This window comes from Sparassis crispa, assembly GCF_003851025.1.
Source record: "Sparassis crispa DNA, contig_000001F, whole genome shotgun sequence".
Taxonomy (NCBI): Eukaryota; Fungi; Basidiomycota; class Agaricomycetes; order Polyporales; family Sparassidaceae; genus Sparassis; species Sparassis crispa.
Window position 1 is genome coordinate 1,188,893 of NW_020939748.1, and position 19,825 is coordinate 1,208,717.

Sequence of the window (19,825 nt, forward strand, 5' to 3'; positions counted from 1 at the left end):
TGAGTTGCCATTGACTGCCTGAAAACGATGGATGAAGTCTTGTAGAACTTCAATAGCTCGAGTAGTACACACCTTATGCATGAACTTGCGCCATTTCTCTGTATCCTGCAGGGCTAGTGGACGAGTGCCATCTAAATATTCAGCCGCAAGGGCACGCAATCTCTAGGTATCAAAGAATGAATCCGTGGTGATGCAGACACTCGATGTACTTACCCTGAGCTCAGTAGCATACCCTGGTGTATCGACAAGGCCTGGGATCTTTTTCAATGGCAGGTGTCTTGTAGTACGAGGCTGTGGTATTGGGTTCATCACGACTCAGATATGCTGTTAGACAAAGCCTCTTGGTTCATATTCACGCCCCACATCCGATGTGGGGTCCAAACACGCCGACTCAGAGCCTCTGAGTCGGCGTGTTCCGAGGCCCTAGCATCGCGCCGCATGTTTCCTTCCAGCATTCTGAGCTCCCTTGATCACGCCCCTCTGGCACCGTGCTACACGTGTAGATTATGAGTTTCTTTCTGAATAATGGCGCACCAACTGAGGTGAAATAACATAATAGTTGTCCGCATCCTGAAGAGTTGCCACGAAAGGGTAGGAAGTGTCTAGAAAAGGCAACTAAAGTAGTGAGATGGAAATGGTAAGTGGGCGATGACGTCGACCGGAGTGTCATGCATGTCATCCTAGACAGTCTCTCTGCCGACCAGCGTATAAATACGGGCCACCTCTTGACAGCGATGCCCAACATCTTTTCCTCCTTCTCACATCTCTTAAGCACCCGCCTACGTACACCAACATGGATACAATGAATCCCGCGACACTTGTCAGTCGTCGTTTCAAACCCGAGTCCATCCCTGATCTTTCTGGACGCGTCGCAGTCGTGACAGGAGGGTCTGCCGGCATCGGATATCATGATGCGCTCAGTCTCGCGAGAGCCAACGCGAAAGTCATCATCGTCTCCGCGAGCGAGGAGCACGGCAAGCAGGCCGAGGCAGACATCAACAAAGCTCTCCAGGAGGCCAACTCTGCGGGCTCCGTTACTTGGCATGGAGTCGACTTCGGCAGGTTGAAAGACGTGGACGCGCTTGCGAAAAGGCTCGCGGAGCAAGAGGAGTGTTTGAACATCCTGATTTGCAATGCAGGAATTGGGCAGACACCGCATGGCCTGACGAGCGATGGGCTTGAACGTCATTTTGAGGTGAGATAACCTTTCACGTTACGCATCGCCAAGTTGGTGACACGACTGCTGGGTTTCGCAGGTGAATAACCTCGCGCACTACGTCTTCGTCCTGCGTCTTCTGCCGCTCATGAAGAAGACTGCGTTGACTGCCCCACCCACGACTGTCCGCATCGTCATGCAGAGTTCAGAATTACACCGCATGGCGCCAAGCAATACGAAGTTCCTCTCCAAGGAAGAGATTAACAAGGACGGCGACGGCACACAGCTGTACGTTCTGCCGAACAAACTATCAGATGCCTACTTATCTCCACCTGTCGACCAGCTACGGTCGCACGAAGCTTGGACTGATTTACTTCACACAAGAGCTGGTGAAGCGCACATTGACTGACCTCCCGCCTGATCGCCCGATCCTTGCGATTTCCGTACACCCAGGAGCGGTCGATACCGATCTCCAGAAGGCCTGGACCGAGAGTTATGGCGTCCTCGGTCGGATCGTGGAGACTCTGTCGCGAGCCGGAGGTAAAAGCGCGTCGGAAGGTGCGGAGGCTAGTCTCTGGGCTGCGACATGCACCGACATCAATGTGGGTAACTGGAGGGACTTCCAGGTGAGTACCTGCTGTCCCGCGCCTGGAGCTGAGTTCAACGTCCAATTCAGGGCAACTACTACTCTGACCCGTACAGCAAACCTCAGACGGAGAGCAAGCTGGCGAAGGACAACGCAGTCGCAGATAACTTCTGGAACCTGTGCGCGAAACTTTCACAGGAGTTGCTCGGTGAAGAATTGCCGTGAATCTTCAGCGTTTGGAGGCAATCGCGCACGCGGCGTCCGGGGGAAGGCCGCCGCGAAGAGTGGTCCGAATGACTGTATCATGAGGTAGCGAAGTGTATTAGCATACCGTACGAATATTGTTCAAGCGTGTTTCCGATGGCTTGAACCGGAGGTGCAGCCCGTTTAATAAGCAATAAGTGAGAAGCAATAACTGAATAAATACAAACCAGGGTGCGGTATTTATCTATCTGGCAAGCGGGCATTGCACCAACAACAGCTTCTAGCGATATTGCACTACGGTACCAGGTCAACGAGAAGTCGTAAGCCTGCACCTCTAAGTAAAGGTTCACTTTACTTGTGTGGCCCAGGACATGGGCAATAAATTCATACCTTCCTCGAATTCAGATTCACGGCGATGAGCTCAAACAATGAGACGTAGCTGAGAACGTTCTTCCACAGAAAGGGCAGTCATGTAGCGCATTCTGAGGCGCGTTCTGTATCTGACATTGTCGCAACAATCACGGGAACCTATTCTTTTTCGCGCTCAGCGACCTTTCACAACATGAAGCCCCAAAAGTAAAGCTCACGACAGTAGTCATCGCCGTCGCGCATCACCACTCTGCATGTAGTCATCCTCGCCAGATCCAACACGTCTCGTTCCCCGACGAAGCAGCAATTGATGACTGCGACCTCAGCGATGAGATCCGACTTTGACACGCCCACTTCTCCGCTGGGGGCACCGGGCTCGACATGGCGACTGCGCACGAGGTCAACCAAAGCCGTACCGCGGAGAAGGCCGCACCACCGCATGTCAAGTCGGGTAAGGCGTGGGCACAGCCCACTCGGACCATTGAGCAGATTGAGAGTGGCATCGGATATGGAGGACTCGTGCAGGCGAAGTTCGCGCAGGACTGGCGTGGCCGTGAAGCACCGCGCGAAATACTCGGGGGAGAGGTCAACATCATGCAGTTCGAGGAGCTCGAGTGGGGGCACGGAGTTTTCGATGAGGCGCAGGAGGCTCGGTCCCAACGAATGCTGGCGGTACCCGAGGTCCTCGAGCGAGCGCAGGTGGAGGCGGCGAAGAGCGGGGACGAGGAGGTGGGAGAGGAGTCCATTCAGGTCGGTTGGGCCGTACATGGTCAGCGACTCGAGCTTCGATAGCGTGACAGTGCGAGTGAAGTCGGGTACTGGGACGAATGGCCGTGCATACATGAGCGGCATACTCATGGTAAAACACTGCAGCTCCGGTAGATCTTCCAGGAGTACGAAAAGCGATGCAGCAGACAGAGGGCGCCAGATAGGGCTCTCGAATGTTGTCAAGTGGAGGTCGCGAATGTGAGACGGGAAGATGGGGATCGATGGTATGACATTACAGGTGTAGCGGATGGCGTGCAGCTTGGGAGCGCGTGCTAGGCGGAAGAAAGACTTCAATTCCAGAGCATCAGCGTTGTTGTCATTAGGATTTCCAGCTCGGAGTATTTCCACCCTGATCCAGAGCTCCGCTAAATTATTCATGTTGAAGTCGCATTCCTGGATGCAGCTAGATAACTCGTACAGGGTTGGGATGTCGATCGACAGAGACCTCCATTGGTCTGCGCGACTGCCCAGGATGGCCATGACATTGGTGAATGTAGAAGAAGCCACCATTGATGATGCAGTTATCGTGATATGCAAGGGTGAAGAGCACGCTCTCGAAAGCCAGAAACGCAAACGGTCCACGACAACTGGCGAATCACAGTCGACGTAGACACGCGACCACACCCGCGGGGCACGCGTAGCCAACCTCCACATCGAACATACATGACCTACGACGATTGGCGCACGCGTCCAGCCGTCTTCAATGCAGTGCTCGAAGATCTTGCTGAGCAGTTCCTCAGGGATCCGGCGAGCGAGGGAGATGATCCCCTTGTGAAAGCGTATTTCATCGACATGCTTTAGCTGTTCTTTCCGGAGCCGCTGGAGATCTAGCATGAGCTGGTTCATCTGGGATTGTATGGATGTGATCGTGAGCTCATGCTTTTGTATCTGGGCATTCGCTGCGAGGATATCTTCCGCTGTGGGTTCGGAGCGAAAAAGTGACCTATCAAAGTCGGCCTGCATGAGGAATACCAGGAATTAAAGATGATGGAATACGGTTGATATGTATGTAATTGAAATCTGGAAGAGTGAGAACGTCGAGCTACGACGGAACCGGAGTGATGCGGGAGCGAACCGCGTGCGCCGATTGCTTCGCGGCACGGCATATGCCGCGGGTCCTGCCCTTCAAGTTCAAACATCTTCTCCTTACATTCGACGACTGTCGCTGTATTCGCTCTCCCTTCCCCCATAGAGTCAACGACATCACTCCTCCGGTACGTCTTATACTTGTCTGTGGCCAGCGATGATTTAGAGTGGAAGCTTTATCGACCTGCTGCTATTGCGCTGGGTTGAGAAGGAGACTCGTAATGTTCTAGATACTGCTGAGGCTTCCAGCGGAGACACTTCATGTTCAGCCCTTCGTAGTTCTGACACACTTTAAGACTTAACAGGTAGATTCGGGTGTTATCAGACAATGGACCCAAGAAGAGCGCGAGATCCACGCCTAGCCCGTGCGGATCCCCGTCTTCAGCGGTCAGCGACACCTTCCAATGTACCAATACCTCCGGGGGCACCTTCTCCGTACCCACCTCTGGGAAGTACAACATCCATTCCCCCATATCCCACTGCATCTCCTCCAGGATATCCCGCGGCCGTGGTATCTAACCAACAATTGGCTGAAGAAGCCAAAGATGCGGCTTTGGTATCTCATCGGCCTCCGCCTCAGCCAAACATATATAGACCTCGTCCTTTATTTGGTGTAGTATGTGCAAGCAATCAGGTAAGTGCGTCTGGTTTCCGTGTGATGTGCGCTGTAGGACTGACGTCGCTCACCACGCAGAATCGGTCAATGGAGGGGCATTACGTACTAGCGTCAGTATTTCAAACCTGAGCTGTATAAGTCTCCCTTGTGACATTCCACTTCCAGGAAGGCAGGTTACCGAGTAGTCTCGTATGGGACTGGATCGGCCGTCCGATTACCAGGCCCTGCTGTGGACAAACCAAACATATATCCCTTTGGGACACCATATAATGATATATACCAAGAATTACAAACACAAGATCCGCGCCTGTGAGTTTGACTATCAGTCTTCCTATACGCGTTAGATCTGTTAAGTGTACCCGAAGTTATACTGCAAACGGTCTCCTGCAGATGCTAGACAGAAATCGACAGCTGAAACTGGCTCCCGAGCGTTGGCAAGAAAGCAAAACAGTTGCGGACATCGTAATCACGTGCGAAGAACGTTGTTTCGACGCTGTGTGTGACGGTCAGTCGAGAACTCTTTGACTTCTTTCATAGATACTCAGTCTCCGTCAGATCTACTTACAAGAGGTGGTGAATTCAACAAACCGGTCCATATAGTCAACATCGAGATCAGGGATAATCACGAGGAGGCCCACAAAGCCGGCAAAGCGATTGTCGAATTGGCAGCTGCAGTAAATGTTCATTTAGCTTCTTGGAATGCGCAGGCGTTAATCTTTCGAGCAGATCGAGGCTGCGAACGACATTGATGAGGAAATGCCCTCTATCCTAAAGGTCCATCAGGAGAAACATCCACATAGTTTGCTCCATGCAATTGCCTATTATTGACACCGTCGTATGCTGTGGTTATTGGCTCTCTGTTGTAGAAAGTCAACTCATCATGAATCGCTGTCCTGCAGGCTTGTGATCATTCTGCAGATTAGATTCTCGTTTCTGATAGCAGACGACTCGGCATGACCTCCACTGACGCCACCACGTGTCTCGGAGATAGAAGTGCAGAGTGCGTTCCGCGAACCGTTTCCCCGCACGGCTAATAAGAGCATCTTACTAGAAGATGTTACTGCGAACTCCTGCTGTCTCAGGGTGAACACTCAGATATAATTTGCAGTGCAATTACTCTTGTGGTCTGTAGTACATTACTGCTTATTGTTGTCATCTTACAGTTGTTTCTATCCGCTTATCGTTGCAATTGACGTGAATGGGACTTGCTCAATGCATGTGTAATTCATAGTCATTTTTCGCACACGGCTTCTCAAATACGTTTGATACGCGCGATCGTAGCTTCCTTTCATCATGGCCGACCACCTTGCACTCTCTGCCTTCTTACACCCTTGTAGAGTCGTCACTCCAATGACTGCTTCCATACATGAAGTAGACGACCTCCAGACTTCATCTAGCTCCCCTGGGCTTGGCGTTGAATCGAGCCATGTAGGCGTGAGAAGCGATTCGTCACACTTCATCATCATCGCGAGATCATACAGGAATTGCGATACCCTATCTAGTACCAACCTCGTATAAAAGGATGGCGCTTGAACGGTACATTGCCTCCTATCGAGTCTTCTCACCCACTACGAACCACAGCCATGCCTAGCCTTCGTCTGGGAAATACTGCCCCCGATTTCGAAGCTGAAACCACCCAGGGTCATATCAAGTTCCATGAGTGGATTGGCGACTCATGGGTACGAATGTCGTCTTCATTTCGACTGCCTCCTCAACTGCGAATGATGTATGATCAATAGGCTATCTTGTTCTCACACCCCGGTGATTTCACTCCTGTCTGCACGACGGAGTTGGGTGAGGTTGCGCGGAGGTCAGGGTTACCGTTTACCATCGAAGAGCCGTATTTGAATATCAAATTCATCTAGGATCCCTGACTTCAGACAGCGCAATGTGAAGGTCATTGGGATCTCTGCCAACGGTCTCGAGGAGCATGAGAAGTGGGTACAGGATATCAACGAATATGGCTCAAAGTTCGCCCCTACCAACGTTGATTTCCCCATCGTGCGTCATCTTCAGGTCCTCAGGACTCTCCGTTGATACTGTATCTTTAATAGATCGCCGACCCTGAGAGGAAGATCTCCACCTTGTACGACATGCTGGATGAGCAGGATGCCACCAACCGCGATGCGAAGGGTCTCCCGTTTACCGTCAGTTCTCCAAGACTTAATCATTGTCCTGTCCTACGAGCTTAAATTACTTTACAACCCCTTAGATCCGTACGGTCTTCGTTATCGACCCGAAGAAAGTCATCCGCTTGACGCTTGCATACCCCGCTTCCACTGGCCGTAACTTCGACGAGATTCTCCGGTATGTTCGTTCAGCTCGATGTCGATATTTTTTCTTGATCATGACTTCGTCTCAGGGTGGTCGATTGTGCGTTGATATGCCCAAGTACTGTATAGATGCTCTGACTGACGGAATTCTGCAAATAGCTCTGCAGATTGGCGACAAGTACAGGGTGACGACCCCTGTCAACTGGAACAAGGGCGACGATGTCATTGTGCACCCATCAGTGACCAACGAGGAGGCCAAGACTCTGTTCCCCGATTTCGTCATCCACAAGGTAATGCGGATTCCTCATATGCGCTATGTAGATGCATACTAACTTCGATGTGGCAGCCCTACCTGCGGACGACCCCACTCAGAGTCGAGTAGGTGCATGATGATAAGTGAGAAGAAACGTACGGTGTACCATTATCAATGAAATGAAGCAATGGAACATATTTTATCTCAACCACGATCCGCTTACACTTATGTGAGAAGTCGGCAGCCTTCTTTCCTTCCAGCAAAGCAAATTGTCTGGCCATGCACCGAATGTACTGTAATTGATCGCAGTCAATGTCAGATCTGCGGTGCTCGGAGCCGGGACGGTATAAACGTTCGTCCTCGCAGCACCTTGGCGGTACCGCTAAACAATACATAGTTATGATTGCCTTTTGCCGTGATCTCTCGGTGATATCATGGCTGCGGTGAGATGGGGATGTGGGGGAGAGGCTTTGAGATTGTGTCGTTCTGTTCGTCGCGCGAGGCATCGGCCAATGAACATCGATACCAACCACTTGATACGCACCGTTGCTAGTGGCGGGTCGTTATATTCCTGTCCAGCCTTCTAACAAATGAATGACAATATTAATGATCTTATCAGCAAGATGAGGAAGCATCCGCTCAGATTCAGGGGACGATACACTAAAAAGTAGCCTGTGGCCCTGCAGTGCTTGCTGGTCGTGTCTGATCCGTCGATTGACAGGAGCTCGAAATATTGCACAGCATCGAGAATGGCATTAGCGACCATCGGTACCGGATGTCGCGCCTATATGGTGGACCACCACTTCGTCCACCAGTCCACAGCCTACATAGTGCGAGTGCATGGCAGACAGCAGGGGATCGCAGCACAGAAATTGAGCGATGAGCCTTGAGGATTTAGCGGGAGGAGCATGCTCGTAGATATACATACGGATCGAGAAGCGGCGACTGAGAATTGGGAGAACGAGTGCCACTGCCAGAGTGGAGAACTGTTAACCACGTGATGGTGTGTAACGTGACATCTGCCCAGGTGTACGCGTGTGCACTGCAGTCTCGAATCGAGGTACGCGTCGTGCAGTCGAAGTGTGTCTACTCCAGTTCACCTATCTCCACAATCAACAATATAGTACGACATGGCTAGTGCAGATGGTGGCGCGTATAGGTAAATTCCAACTGTTTCCGTCCAAAAATGCATATGGTTTATTTTCCCTGCAGTTACTCCCTCACAGTATTCTCACCTAGTGGGAAGCTTGTGCAGATCGAGCATGCATTGGCAGCGGTGTCTCAAGGAACCACGAGTCTTGGTATTAAAGGTGCGTTCAAAATTCTCTTCCTCACGCGTGGGAGATTTATCACAAGGTCGTAGCATCAAATGGCATTGTCATTGCCACAGAGAAGAAATCGTCATCCATTCTCATTGATGACTCGATGATAGACAAGGTGTCGGTAATATGCCCAAACATTGGCATTGTCTACTCTGGTATGGGCCCCGACTTCCGAATTCTTGTTGCCAAAGCGCGGAAGAGTGCTCAAGCGTACTGGAAGATCTACAACGAGTATCCTCCAACCAAGGTGCTCACCCAGGAGATTGCGACTATCATGCAAGAAGCAACACATTCCGGGTACGCCGCTGTTCAGCTTTCTGACTATATTCTCATCTCGGTGTAGCGGTGTCCGTCCGTACGGCGTGTCTTTGCTAGTAGCAGGCTGGGACATCAACCGTGGGCCGAGTCTCTACCAGGTAGATCCGTCTGGATCATTTTGGGCTTGGAAGGCTAGCGCGATTGGGAAGAACATGGTTAACGCGAAGACCTTCCTCGAGAAACGGTATGTTATGGCCGTTCAAATCGTTGTTTCAACAAAACCATCAATTATTTGATCATTATGCAGGTACAACGATGATATCAGCCTCGAGGACGCTATTCACACGGCCCTCTTAACCTTGAAGGAAGGTTTTGAGGGACACATGACGGAGAAGACTATCGAGATCGGCGTGGTAACAGTGCCCAGCGAAGCAGACCTGGAAGCTGGAAAGATAGAAGGCACAGGGCGAGCGAAGGCGACCTTCAGGAAGTTAACAGAAGAGGAGATGCGAGATTATCTCGCCATGTAGTGGGCTCGTTGTCTACGCGTGGAGCCCGAGACGTTCTCTATTGTGTATTGGTATTCTCATGACACAGGACTTCACTTCGACACATTCCAGTCATCCGCACTCTGGAAAACATGTGGCAGCTCGACCCCAGCATGGTTTGTCCGCCCGATTAATGTCCGACAGGAATGAAATGTTGCCTTGAAGAGCGAAGCTCGAAGCGAATTGACGGAATCTTACCTCATTTTTATGTACTGGAAGTTCGTTTAGCATGCACTATGATGGACTCTGATCAGAGACTTCCGTTCTTTCCGTTCTTTTCGGTCGATGCGGCTGCTGAGGCAGCGGCCGCTGTGAACGTGTATCATATCTGAACTGCTGCCACCATAATGCGATTCTGAACTGGAGCATCCCAGAATGACCTTTGAGGGTGTCACTCCTCTGTAGACGTCATCTCGTATAAGTACTTGCAATGATTGCCATGGAAGACGTCACAGTCGCGGACTCGGAAGACACAAGATGGGAACTTTGATATCAATGGCTCTCCCTATCACACAACACCCCTGCATCGCTTTTGAGTGAGAGGATCCTTTTTCTGGTGGTGTTCCCAGCTCCGACTCATCTGTAATAGCAGTGATCACAGTAACTTGTGAACTTCAACGTAACTCCGCGAACCGCCGGAGTGCAATGCAAGGTAGACGACTCCCGAACAGTGCTAAGCTTGCTGTAGGGTCCATCACCTTTAATTCATCACGAGGCGTTGTCATCGTCACTGGGTGTAGCCAGAAAAACACCCACGGCCAGCGAGGCTATGCACAGCGCCATTAATCTCAAAGTTGGAGGTCGACCATTCCTTTCCTGGATGGGTGCCTCGTCAACCAGATTGCATCTCTCTGCTTGCGGCTACCCATCTTGTCAGTTCCGGTGCCGTTAGTTTTCCATGGATCTGCCTCAAGCGTACTCGTCTCCCTAAGGGATGGCCGTTATTACTCTCGAGCGCTAGCAACTGGACAACGGAGCTCAGCTGATAGTCGTTGTGCAATGCCACCATGATTTAGCCTTTTCGTGTTCTTAGCAAGGTTATTGACATATTTTTTTGCCGCTGCTCTAACACCGCAGCAGCCAGTGAGATTCTTCGTGTCTCGTTTACTGTTTTGTATGCCGAGCTCTCCCCCAAAATTGCCGCTACAGGTAAGTCCGCGTCAACGTTGTCGCTTACGTCGAATCTAGGACCATCACCCTCGTGAACTAGCGCGCGGACGGTCGGGCGTCCATCGCCCAAACAATCTGGATTGATGGTTCGTGCTCAACTCGTGCGATACGATGCGTACATGAGGGCGATGCGTCGTGGATCCACTGCGTTTCCTTTGTGGAAGATTCCGTTGCGTCCTTGGTACTCCTTGACGCTCGGCAGAGTGTTTGGACCGTTTGCTATAAAACCTGCGCCCGTCGCTCTTTGTCCGTCGTTGTCTCCGTTCCGGGACTTCTCTTGCACACTACCTCGTCGTCCCGACAATCGTGCTTTCTTCAATGGATCACAGCGAGACAAACATGGGCCGGCCGAGCGGCGTCGGCCCCGTTAGATCGAATACAAGCACTAGCTCAAGGTCTAGTACTCGTGAGAACCCGATATGTCGTTTGTCACGTTCCTGCCACTAAACTTCCCGCTTCTGCACAGCTCTTAACCGCAGTATCGACCAATCTCTCCTCCAGCCCGTAGTCAGGAGCAGACGCACCCCAATTGCATGTACGGAATGTCGCCGCCGTCAAGTAAAGGTTTGTGCCACATTCTGAGATGCCACCTTACACTTATGCCATTTATCGTTTGTCTCAGTGTTCAGGAGGAACACCGCGCTGCGAACGCTGCGAGAAGAGGGACATGCAGTGCGAATACATCCCTCTGCACCAGCAGAAAGCGACATCTTCAGCTAACGTCGTCGCCCCGATACCTCAATCGCGCGCCACTTGGCCTGGAGTTGCAAACATGTCCGTCCCGTCAAACAGATCTGTCCAGCCTTCCCCTGCACAATTGCACAATTATCAAGGTTTTGTCCCCACTGCCTCCCCTGGGCAACGAGTCGATTTACAAAACCCGTTTGTAATGCCATCGCAAACACCTTCGGTCCGGCGAGGGTACAGCCAATCAACTACGCATTCCGCCCCCGCATACGGAAACATGGGCTTCGATCAGTCCTACTTGTCGAACATCCCTGCGACTCCTGAAGCGTCACTCGCAATGCATCCCACCTATGCGCAGAGCTCTGTTGTTCCTGCCCAGTATGATTATCCTGGCGTTCCGTCGTACAATCTCTACGGCCAGGCCGGTACAAGCGGTGAAATGGTTGCCAACAATCCGACTTATGACTACAGATTGAGTGACCAGCAGCGGGGGCTCAGTGGGCAGATGGCAGTGCCCGCCTCTCAAAGGTGGGTCAGTCTATGTAGCGGCGATTCAAAACACCTCATTCCTACATTACAGTGAATCCTACCAAGAGCGTTACTATCAGGGAAGTCCAGAACTCTACGACACCTCGGCTGGAAACGTAGCACCAGGACATCCTACGTCGAGTGATTGGAGACATTCTGCTGTGAGTGCAATCATTTTGCTACGACAACTGCTCTAATCTACCCATAAGTTGCAGGATCCGACGTATCCTGGTTATCAAGACCCTTCATATCCTTGAGGTCACCTGTAGAAAATCTCTTAAAGGAGTACAGCCCTAAAGTCAATCTCATCGTAGCGTGTAAAGTCTTATTTTATTGTCATTCTTGAAGCTTGATTGATGCTGCATGGTGTTTATCAGGTACGAATAGTGTTCAGTCGACTAAAACAGATCTGTACTATTATTATTGTCGACGGACATTACTGCATAATTTATTCTCGAAGCCTTTCAGTCTCATTGTATTGTGTTTCTCTCGTCGCTTGTAGCCAATACATACTGTACCAACGAACTCGGTCTGTTGTTCGAATGTTTTCAAGCAGCAACTGCATCACGTGATGTGAGATCTAATATCCGATCCACGACGAAGAAGGAAGGTGAAGTAGTCGTAGTTGCACAGTACTAACAGCTCCTCTCCACTGGCAAGGCTGCCCAAGTTCGTACCGAGGTGCTTTCAAGGTCAATGTAAGCAAGATGCATATCATGGCTAGATGGACCACTATGCACTGCATCCCAGTGCGTCCTGATGATGTTGCGCCAATCACTACCTGTCAAGCAGCGGCTATGCACCATCACAATGTTCGCGCCTTTCACGCGTTTCTCCGTTACTCTCAACATTGCATAGCAGGCGCATTCCAGGCACCAGTTCTTTCATTCGTTACAAACCTGAGTCCCGCAGTACCATCCTATACCCACATGGGATCTCAGAGAATTGTCCGGAGATCACCTTCTGTGCAGCGCATCGTGGCAGTGGCTCTAGCAGCACATTGCTGATTCCTTCTCACTCACACAGTTCGGATCCTTTACTTGAATACTGACAGATGCTAAACCCCGCTGTTACACAGGGCGCCTAAACTTAGGTTGAAGTGCCCAGATACCCGCGCAGGTTATAATTCAAGCATGTTTCACAATTGACATCTGTGTGGTAGGTTTGTAGAGATTCGAAAAAAATTGCAACCCGGGATTTTCTTGTGCAGTCGTACAATGTGTTTATTTGATTTGGTGCAGCGGTTGCGGAATCTGAAGTACGTCACATTCAATTTGTAGATGGAACATACAACACCGGGAAATTGCTGTTGTTTTCCGGACCTTCTGGACCTTTTCAGCAAATAGAAGATAATAAGCTAGTCATGCATTTGCCGGAACATTGTTCGGTTGTCTATCCATAGAATCTGTCTCATGCTTTCCCATTCGCGTGTCTCTGGAAATACGTTCCCTCTGTAGTGAAACCTCAGGGGTTGTAGTTGATGTGAGTAGTTCATTGGTGTTCGGTAAACCGCTCTTACTCAATTCTACCTTGCTAATCTACCAAGGTGCCGCCTGAAAACAAGCACTCAAGCACTGATAGCAGAAATGGAACTAAGAAAGGTTGTCCATAAGTGAAGATTGCGACCGAAGACCCGGACTGTGTACGTCTCGTGGGTCCATTCTCTCATGTTCAAACGTCAACGTAAAAGCTCGAGCAGCCGGCAATGGCCCTGGTGGGAATGGGTCGGAAAAGAACTCCGCAGGACGCGTTCAACCTTTTTTTGGTCCAATATGATGGTTACACAGGGGTCAAACTGACTGTGAAGAGCTGCTACTAGTGTTCGCCGCTAACAATAATAATTAGCCGCTAGCGAGTGCAAGTGGTGTTCCAGATTCCTATCAACCCGCCGGCCAACGAGACACTTCTGGGATTTCAAGAGCGGCGACTAGAGTCCGGTCGAAGAGTAATACTGTGGTAGTAAATCGCCGCATCGTGGACATCGTCTCGACGGCTGGCACACCACATCGTAGCAAAGTCTGCTCCGCGTGTGGCCGGATAACTCTGCGGCAGAATGGTAGTATTACAATGCCAGGTCATGGTAGTCGTGGATCAGTCTTGACCATTTGTCGTTGCAATCCGACATGAGTAAGACAAGGCTCAACGTAATGGCATGACGGCCGCGTTCAAAGGTCACCTTCGGGACGAGCTTTTGCATCGTCGTCCCGACGTTCGGGACAGCGTCGACAATAATACTCCACGTTACCACTTCTGAGAGTTCAGTCAAGGATAATCAACGCATGAAAAGTGCAATGCCCGCGATTGTACCTAAGAGGCTCTCTGCGTGCTGGCGGATGCAATATCCTGATCTTCCTTCGTTTGTTGTCAAAAGTACATACAAGCACTGTGGGTTTGACTTCTGTCGTAGTATCCAACGTTCTTCGCACATATCGCACAATGTCCGAGTACGCTCTCAGAACGGCCAGCTGAGCTGTTCGCCGAAGTTCCAGTGGACAGCCTTCACGGAGGTGTACTCCTCGAGGGCATAGCTGCCGAGTTCCCGCCCTGGCAATGGTCAAGATTAGCGCTCGTTCCTGCCTCCCACACCCTATGGGATCCAGCCCTTCATCGGGGGATGCATACCGCTCCATGGTTATAGAGGGCAATCTCCCGTAAGCCGATGAAACATCACTCACCGATTCCGCTCTGCTTCTTCCCTCCGAAGGGAACATTGTTCTGTAACATATTGTACTGGTTTACCCAGACCTGAAAGCATACACCGTCAGCAATCACTCCATACGATGAGCACACTATATTGCGGTCCCATGCCACCGAATCCACTCCGATTTGCATCGGGGATCACAGCGGACAACCCCGCTCAGTAGTCGCCGATTTTCCGAGGACTGAGAGGACCGCCAGGGCAGGTGCACAGCGGAATGGCACAATCACTCACCGTACCCGCCTCCAACTCTGAAGACACGCGCATGCACTGGTTTGCATCATCTGTTAAAAAGTTGGACGGTCAGCGTATGTCCCACAATCGCCCAATCACTTGTCGCTAATCCCGCGCATTCACAATCCCCGCGGCGGTGGATCATCAAGGCGCAGCCCTAACAAAGAGGCCATCGAAGTTGGTGATTGTAGCGCGTCTGCACCGACAGACAGAATCCGTCAACGGAGTTTGCTGCCGACGCGGGAACGCAGCACAGACATCTGGATGAAGCCAAACAACAGAAAAAGAAAACATACTAGAGTGCAAACCAGCGCCCAGACCATACGTCGTGTCGTTCGCCAGCTTGATCGCTTCTTCCTCTGTGCTGAACTTGGCCACAGACAATACAGGCCCGAAGATCTCATCCCGAACCTGCGACATCGTTGTCAGCTCGGCCACCGCGAAAGCAGCACATTAAGCCACGACTCACGATCTTCATGTCCGGCTTCACCTCAGTGAAGACTGCACAGTTTGTCAGCCACCGACCTGCGACTTCAACAAGGAAACTCACTTGTCGGATCGACGTAGTAGCCTTTCGTGGGACGTTTCTCTCCTCCCAGGACGAGCTTCGCACCCTCCTGCTTACCGTAGTCGATATACCTGAAGATCTTGTCATACTGCGTTTTCGACACCTGTACCGACACGGTCAGATCAACCGCTCACACAAACGGTCAAGACCAAACGTCGCCCGCAAGAGTGTGCCTCCGTGCAGGGGGGCCGGGAGCATTAGAAGCGACAGCCGGAATGAAAAGGAAGGTGAGCGCTGGATATCGCTGTACGTAAGGGAAAAAAAGGAGCTCCGGCACCACCAAGCAGATACCCAGGAGAGCGACGGAGAACCAGAGACGGACGTACCACAGGACCACCTGAGTTATTGTCGTCGAACCCATCTCCCACTTTCAGCTCCTTCGCCTTCTGGACGAGAATCTGCAATCAAGCGGGCAAGTCAGCAGGAGGTCCTCTGACGGGACGGGCGCCGATCACAAGACGTGGAGCACGAAGCACACGGACGAACCTGCACGAACTTGTCGTAGACTGTGTCTTGGACGAACAGCCGGGATCCGGCCGTGCAGTCCTGACCCGTGTTGTACAGGATGCCGAGCGCGACCCAGTTTGCGGCTGCAAGGTAATCGAGTCATCAGCGACGCCGATCGCGAGGAGTAGACAAGACGCAGCAACAACTATTACACACTGCGCGCAACCATACCTTGGTCGAGATCTGCGGACTCAAAAATGATGTGTGGGGACTTGCCGCCGAGCTCCAAGCTCACCTGTAAACCGCGAACGTAAGCGGAGGTGTGTTAAGAGTGTGCGGTGCACGTGGGATAAGGTACGGAGAGACTCGCCTTCTTCAGGTTGCTCTTCGCCGCAGCTTCCATGATTCTCCGCCCGGTAACCGTACTGCCGGTGAAGGCAACCTTGTCGACATCCTTGTGCGAAGAGAGGGCCGCACCGCCAACAGAGCCCAGAGACGGGACGGTGTTGACGACTCCAGGCGGAAAGCTGCGAGAAGGAGATCAGCATGAGATGATACCGGGCCTTCAGTGCCAACAATGGGAAGCCGGGTCTTCAGGATTGACCGAGACGGCGTATCACGCACCCTGCCTCAACGATGAGCTCCGAGAGTTTCTGGACAAAGTTGAAGAGTCAGCACGGGGATGAACGTTCGGAGAGGCGGAATAAGTAGGAGGGAGAGAGAACGGCGGCGGAGGTCAAACAGCAAAGACGTAAAATACCCAATCAAAGCTAGTATGATAGATAGGACAGCCCGGAAGTACTACCAGGAAGCTAGCGCTGCGACAATTGTACGTGAGAGGCAGAGAGACTACTGCATTGCAGCCGCGCGACAAACGCCGGGTCATGCACGGGGCCCCGATACCTTAGCGGGGGCACCACATCCCATATCCACGTCCATGCCCGGTAGATAAAGGGAACACGAGCGGGCCGGCCAGATAGCTCCAGATGAGCGAAGTCGAACCACAGGCATCCATTTGGCGCATGTGCATGGGACGCGTGCGAGAGTCTCGTGCATCTGACTGGTCAAGAATGGCAACAGCGGTTTGGGAGAAAAGCGCAATTGCAAGCGCAACCAAAAGGTTTGGTCGGATAGAAGACAGGAGTCAATGGGAGTAAAGGATCCGCATGGCATAGCATGGGAAGGTAATGGAAGGCAATGGCACGGAGATGACCGAACATCCCCATGCAGAAGGCACCCCAAGTCGACGAAAAGACTCGGAGTCTGATAAGTAAAAAGACAAAACATCCAATCCCAGGGATTGCGAGAACGACAGTCCTGGAGACGACACAGAACAAGGGCCTAGCACAGAAGAGCCATAACGCGCAATAGAACCATCGAAGAAGTCTGGAGAAAATGCGAAGTCCACGCGAACACCACGCAAAACTTTGTGAACACGATCGGCCGCCTCGAGCAAAATGTGCGAAGCTTCACGGCCGGATTGAGGGTCATGACGTGATCTTATCAGATAAAAACGAATAGAAAGAAGTATCAAATCTCGAATAGAAATGTGTGGGGAAGGGATCCTGCCATCAGAACGAACCCCACAAACACGAACCGCCTATCAATGGAATGCAATACTCGGCAGAAGTAGCAAAACCGACGAAAGAAAGCAAACAGGAACAACGACTTCAGAAAGATGATACACACCAATGCAGTGAGCGGCGTCAACTCGGACGGCTTCATCACGATTGTACAACCGCACGCAAGGGCGGGGGCGACCTTCCAGGACCTGCGAAGACAAGCACATCAGCTCGTCAATGGGTCCGATGATATCACTGGTGAGATCGGTGGGAGATCGAATAAAGGGTGGGTGAAGGGTGGGATAAGACAGAGAGGGCAGATGGGGCAAGAGAAAAACTAAACGGCGGAATGGGTAAGATGGAGATGGTGGGAACGGTAATACTAAACGGCGGGAAAAGGTAAGAAGTAGATGGAGATGAAGAGGAACAGCGTGGTAGAGAGTGTCCGGGATGATTGATAGACGGAAGAGGGGAAGGAGAATGACACGTACCACATGTTGATCGGGTAGTTCCAGGGAATGCTGCGTGGTAGTCAGCATCATCATCTCCATGTTCGTCAGAAGGCCGGGAGGACAGGTGAGACAGACGGGTATTGGAGGGAATAAGTAGATGGGCAGGAGGGCAGATGGAAGGAAACGAAGAAGGGGAAGGGAGATGCGCGTGGTAGTCAGCATCATCATTTCCAAATTCGTCAGAAGGTCGGGAGGACAGGTGAGACCGACGGGTATTGGAGGGAATAAGTAGATGTGCAGGAGGGCAGATGGAAAGAAACGAAGAAGGGGAGGGGATATGCGCGTGGTAAGTAACGAGGATCGGACACGAAGTTACAAGGCATATGACGAATACAATAAGGAAACAAGGAAGGTACAGATGAAAGCCAAGGGCAAGCACGCAAGCCTCCAGCATGAAAGAACGCACATTTGCCCACACACGCCAATAGGGTCATGGCGAGTGAACGCGAACTTCGTCTTGTTGTCCACCTCAATAGTCTGCAACGCAAAGATACGAAGTGATCAGTGACTCATATTAAACACGAGTAGGGCATCACGCAAGGACGATGACATGAGGAGGGAGACAGGGGAAGCGGCAGGGTTATGGGAAAGTGACGCTGCTGGGCCTCGGTTCTGGTAACATCTCTGTTTCTGTTTCTAGGACATTCTGGTCTGGGTTCTGAGGACGCTTGGCACACGATGTCACTGTGTAGAAGTCGCGGGCAAAGGCACGCGGAAGGCGTACGGCCGCCGAAGCGCGTCCGGGTTCGTCATCGCCCCATGCAAGGGACGCATACACACACGTTCGAACGCGTGAAGCTACGGTGCATAGCGCAGATCTGCTCCCGCGAGGATCACGTCTCTCGCCATCCAATAAGCACGCGGCACAGCACGCATATGAGATGTGAACAACCAAGTAGAGATCTCGCAGCATCTGGGTAAACAAACCAGCCCAGACCCAGGCCACGTTCCCGATCCCTGGAGAAACTGAAGGAACGGACGGACGAGCGTGCGCGAGATATGCAAATAGATGTGAAGCGCGGCGCGGACTGGATTAGATGTGAGTGAGAATGAAAGCACGCTCTTACCTCACCGACGATCTTGTCCGCCCACCCAGCATAGTAGCGCAGACAGCCGACGCTGTCGCCGATGTCGAAATCCCTGTGAACGCGTCAGCACGGAGAGAACAGGCGGAGGGGAAAGGGGGCTGGATTGTAACGCACCTCGCGATGCGGACAGGTTTGCCGTTGTTGAGGGTCTCGAGCTCGCCGAGCTCCTGCGCGTCGCGCTCGATGAGGTCCGCGAGCTTGTGGAGGAGACGCGACCTCTCGACGCCGGTGACGTTTTTGCCCCAGGTGGTCTGGAACGCCTTGCGCGCGGCCGAGACAGCGACGTCAATGTCTTTTTCGGACCCTGGATCGGATCGATGCATGCATTAGATCGTGAAGTATGAGAGGAACATAGACCCGAAGGACAGGGTTAGATGTGAGGAACGATACATGCTAGGTACTTTAATATGTAGGTCAAGCAGTACGAGAAGGAGTAGGACGACAGACAGGATCAATCACAAGAGAACACATACCTGCGATGACTGAACAGAGGATCTCCTCGGTGGCAGGGTTGACGCAGCTGAGAGGAGACGAACGGTGTCAGGACCCTGCACGGATGTACGGACGACTATATGCGTGACGTGGCAGGACATACTCGATGCGTTCCTTGGAGTCGACCGAGTCCACGAACTCATTGTTGATGAAGAGCCCCGTGGGGACCTTGATCGTTTTGCCCGTTGCAGGGACTTTGATTTCAGCGATGGCGGGCATAGGGGGGCAGAAATGGGAGTGGTTGGTGGTCAAGAGCGAGTCAGTGGATATCCTGGAATCGATGGGCGGGCTCGGGGAGTCAGACAGGTACTCTCGCGATAGCAACAGGCCGGGGAAGTGGCACCCGGAGAGATAGCTGCATGGTGCGCCAACTGTGGGGAAGGGGATATCGTCCGTATCG

At 51.9% G+C, this 19,825-nt stretch overlaps 7 protein-coding genes across 7 annotated transcripts; 4 read left to right on the forward strand and 3 right to left on the reverse strand.

Moving 5' to 3' along the window:
• Positions 1 to 793: 793 nt before the first annotated feature.
• SCP_0203610 (Putative oxidoreductase bli-4) lies at positions 794 to 1,967 on the forward strand (the record flags this gene model as incomplete). The annotated part of the gene is made up of 4 exons (XM_027754276.1): positions 794 to 1,195; positions 1,257 to 1,444; positions 1,500 to 1,782; positions 1,833 to 1,967. The coding sequence occupies 4 exons, from the start codon at positions 794 to 796 to the stop codon at positions 1,965 to 1,967; spliced, it is 1,008 nt and encodes a 335-aa protein (XP_027610077.1).
• A 507-nt stretch (positions 1,968 to 2,474) lies between these two features.
• Positions 2,475 to 4,046, reverse strand: SCP_0203620 (predicted protein; the record flags this gene model as incomplete). The annotated part of the gene is made up of 2 exons (XM_027754277.1): positions 2,475 to 2,479; positions 2,534 to 4,046. The coding sequence occupies 2 exons, from the start codon at positions 4,044 to 4,046 to the stop codon at positions 2,475 to 2,477; spliced, it is 1,518 nt and encodes a 505-aa protein (XP_027610078.1).
• Positions 4,047 to 4,345: 299 nt separating this feature from the next.
• Positions 4,346 to 4,654, reverse strand: SCP_0203630 (hypothetical protein; the record flags this gene model as incomplete). The annotated part of the gene is made up of 1 exon (XM_027754278.1): positions 4,346 to 4,654. The coding sequence occupies one exon, from the start codon at positions 4,652 to 4,654 to the stop codon at positions 4,346 to 4,348; it is 309 nt and encodes a 102-aa protein (XP_027610079.1).
• Positions 4,655 to 6,368: 1,714 nt separating this feature from the next.
• Positions 6,369 to 7,440, forward strand: SCP_0203640 (Mitochondrial peroxiredoxin PRX1; the record flags this gene model as incomplete). Its single annotated transcript, XM_027754279.1, has 8 exons — positions 6,369 to 6,464; positions 6,525 to 6,595; positions 6,651 to 6,786; positions 6,840 to 6,932; positions 6,998 to 7,092; positions 7,148 to 7,158; positions 7,218 to 7,348; positions 7,405 to 7,440. 8 exons carry the CDS (start codon positions 6,369 to 6,371, stop codon positions 7,438 to 7,440), a joined length of 669 nt encoding a protein of 222 aa, XP_027610080.1.
• Positions 7,441 to 8,441: 1,001 nt separating this feature from the next.
• SCP_0203650 (Probable proteasome subunit alpha type-2) lies at positions 8,442 to 9,421 on the forward strand (the record flags this gene model as incomplete). Its single annotated transcript, XM_027754280.1, has 5 exons — positions 8,442 to 8,470; positions 8,524 to 8,621; positions 8,675 to 8,930; positions 8,977 to 9,135; positions 9,199 to 9,421. The coding sequence occupies 5 exons, from the start codon at positions 8,442 to 8,444 to the stop codon at positions 9,419 to 9,421; spliced, it is 765 nt and encodes a 254-aa protein (XP_027610081.1).
• Positions 9,422 to 10,927: 1,506 nt separating this feature from the next.
• On the forward strand, positions 10,928 to 12,081 carry SCP_0203660 (hypothetical protein; the record flags this gene model as incomplete). The annotated part of the gene is made up of 5 exons (XM_027754281.1): positions 10,928 to 11,015; positions 11,076 to 11,173; positions 11,232 to 11,824; positions 11,877 to 11,985; positions 12,040 to 12,081. The coding sequence occupies 5 exons, from the start codon at positions 10,928 to 10,930 to the stop codon at positions 12,079 to 12,081; spliced, it is 930 nt and encodes a 309-aa protein (XP_027610082.1).
• Positions 12,082 to 14,276: 2,195 nt separating this feature from the next.
• SCP_0203670 (Aldehyde dehydrogenase) lies at positions 14,277 to 19,644 on the reverse strand (the record flags this gene model as incomplete). The annotated part of the gene is made up of 18 exons (XM_027754282.1): positions 14,277 to 14,368; positions 14,500 to 14,569; positions 14,757 to 14,806; positions 15,053 to 15,167; positions 15,226 to 15,257; positions 15,307 to 15,427; positions 15,651 to 15,722; positions 15,811 to 15,914; positions 16,003 to 16,066; positions 16,142 to 16,298; positions 16,396 to 16,424; positions 17,461 to 17,542; positions 17,825 to 17,854; positions 18,252 to 18,322; positions 18,913 to 18,985; positions 19,048 to 19,237; positions 19,407 to 19,453; positions 19,529 to 19,644. 18 exons carry the CDS (start codon positions 19,642 to 19,644, stop codon positions 14,277 to 14,279), a joined length of 1,515 nt encoding a protein of 504 aa, XP_027610083.1.
• Positions 19,645 to 19,825: the final 181 nt, after the last annotated feature.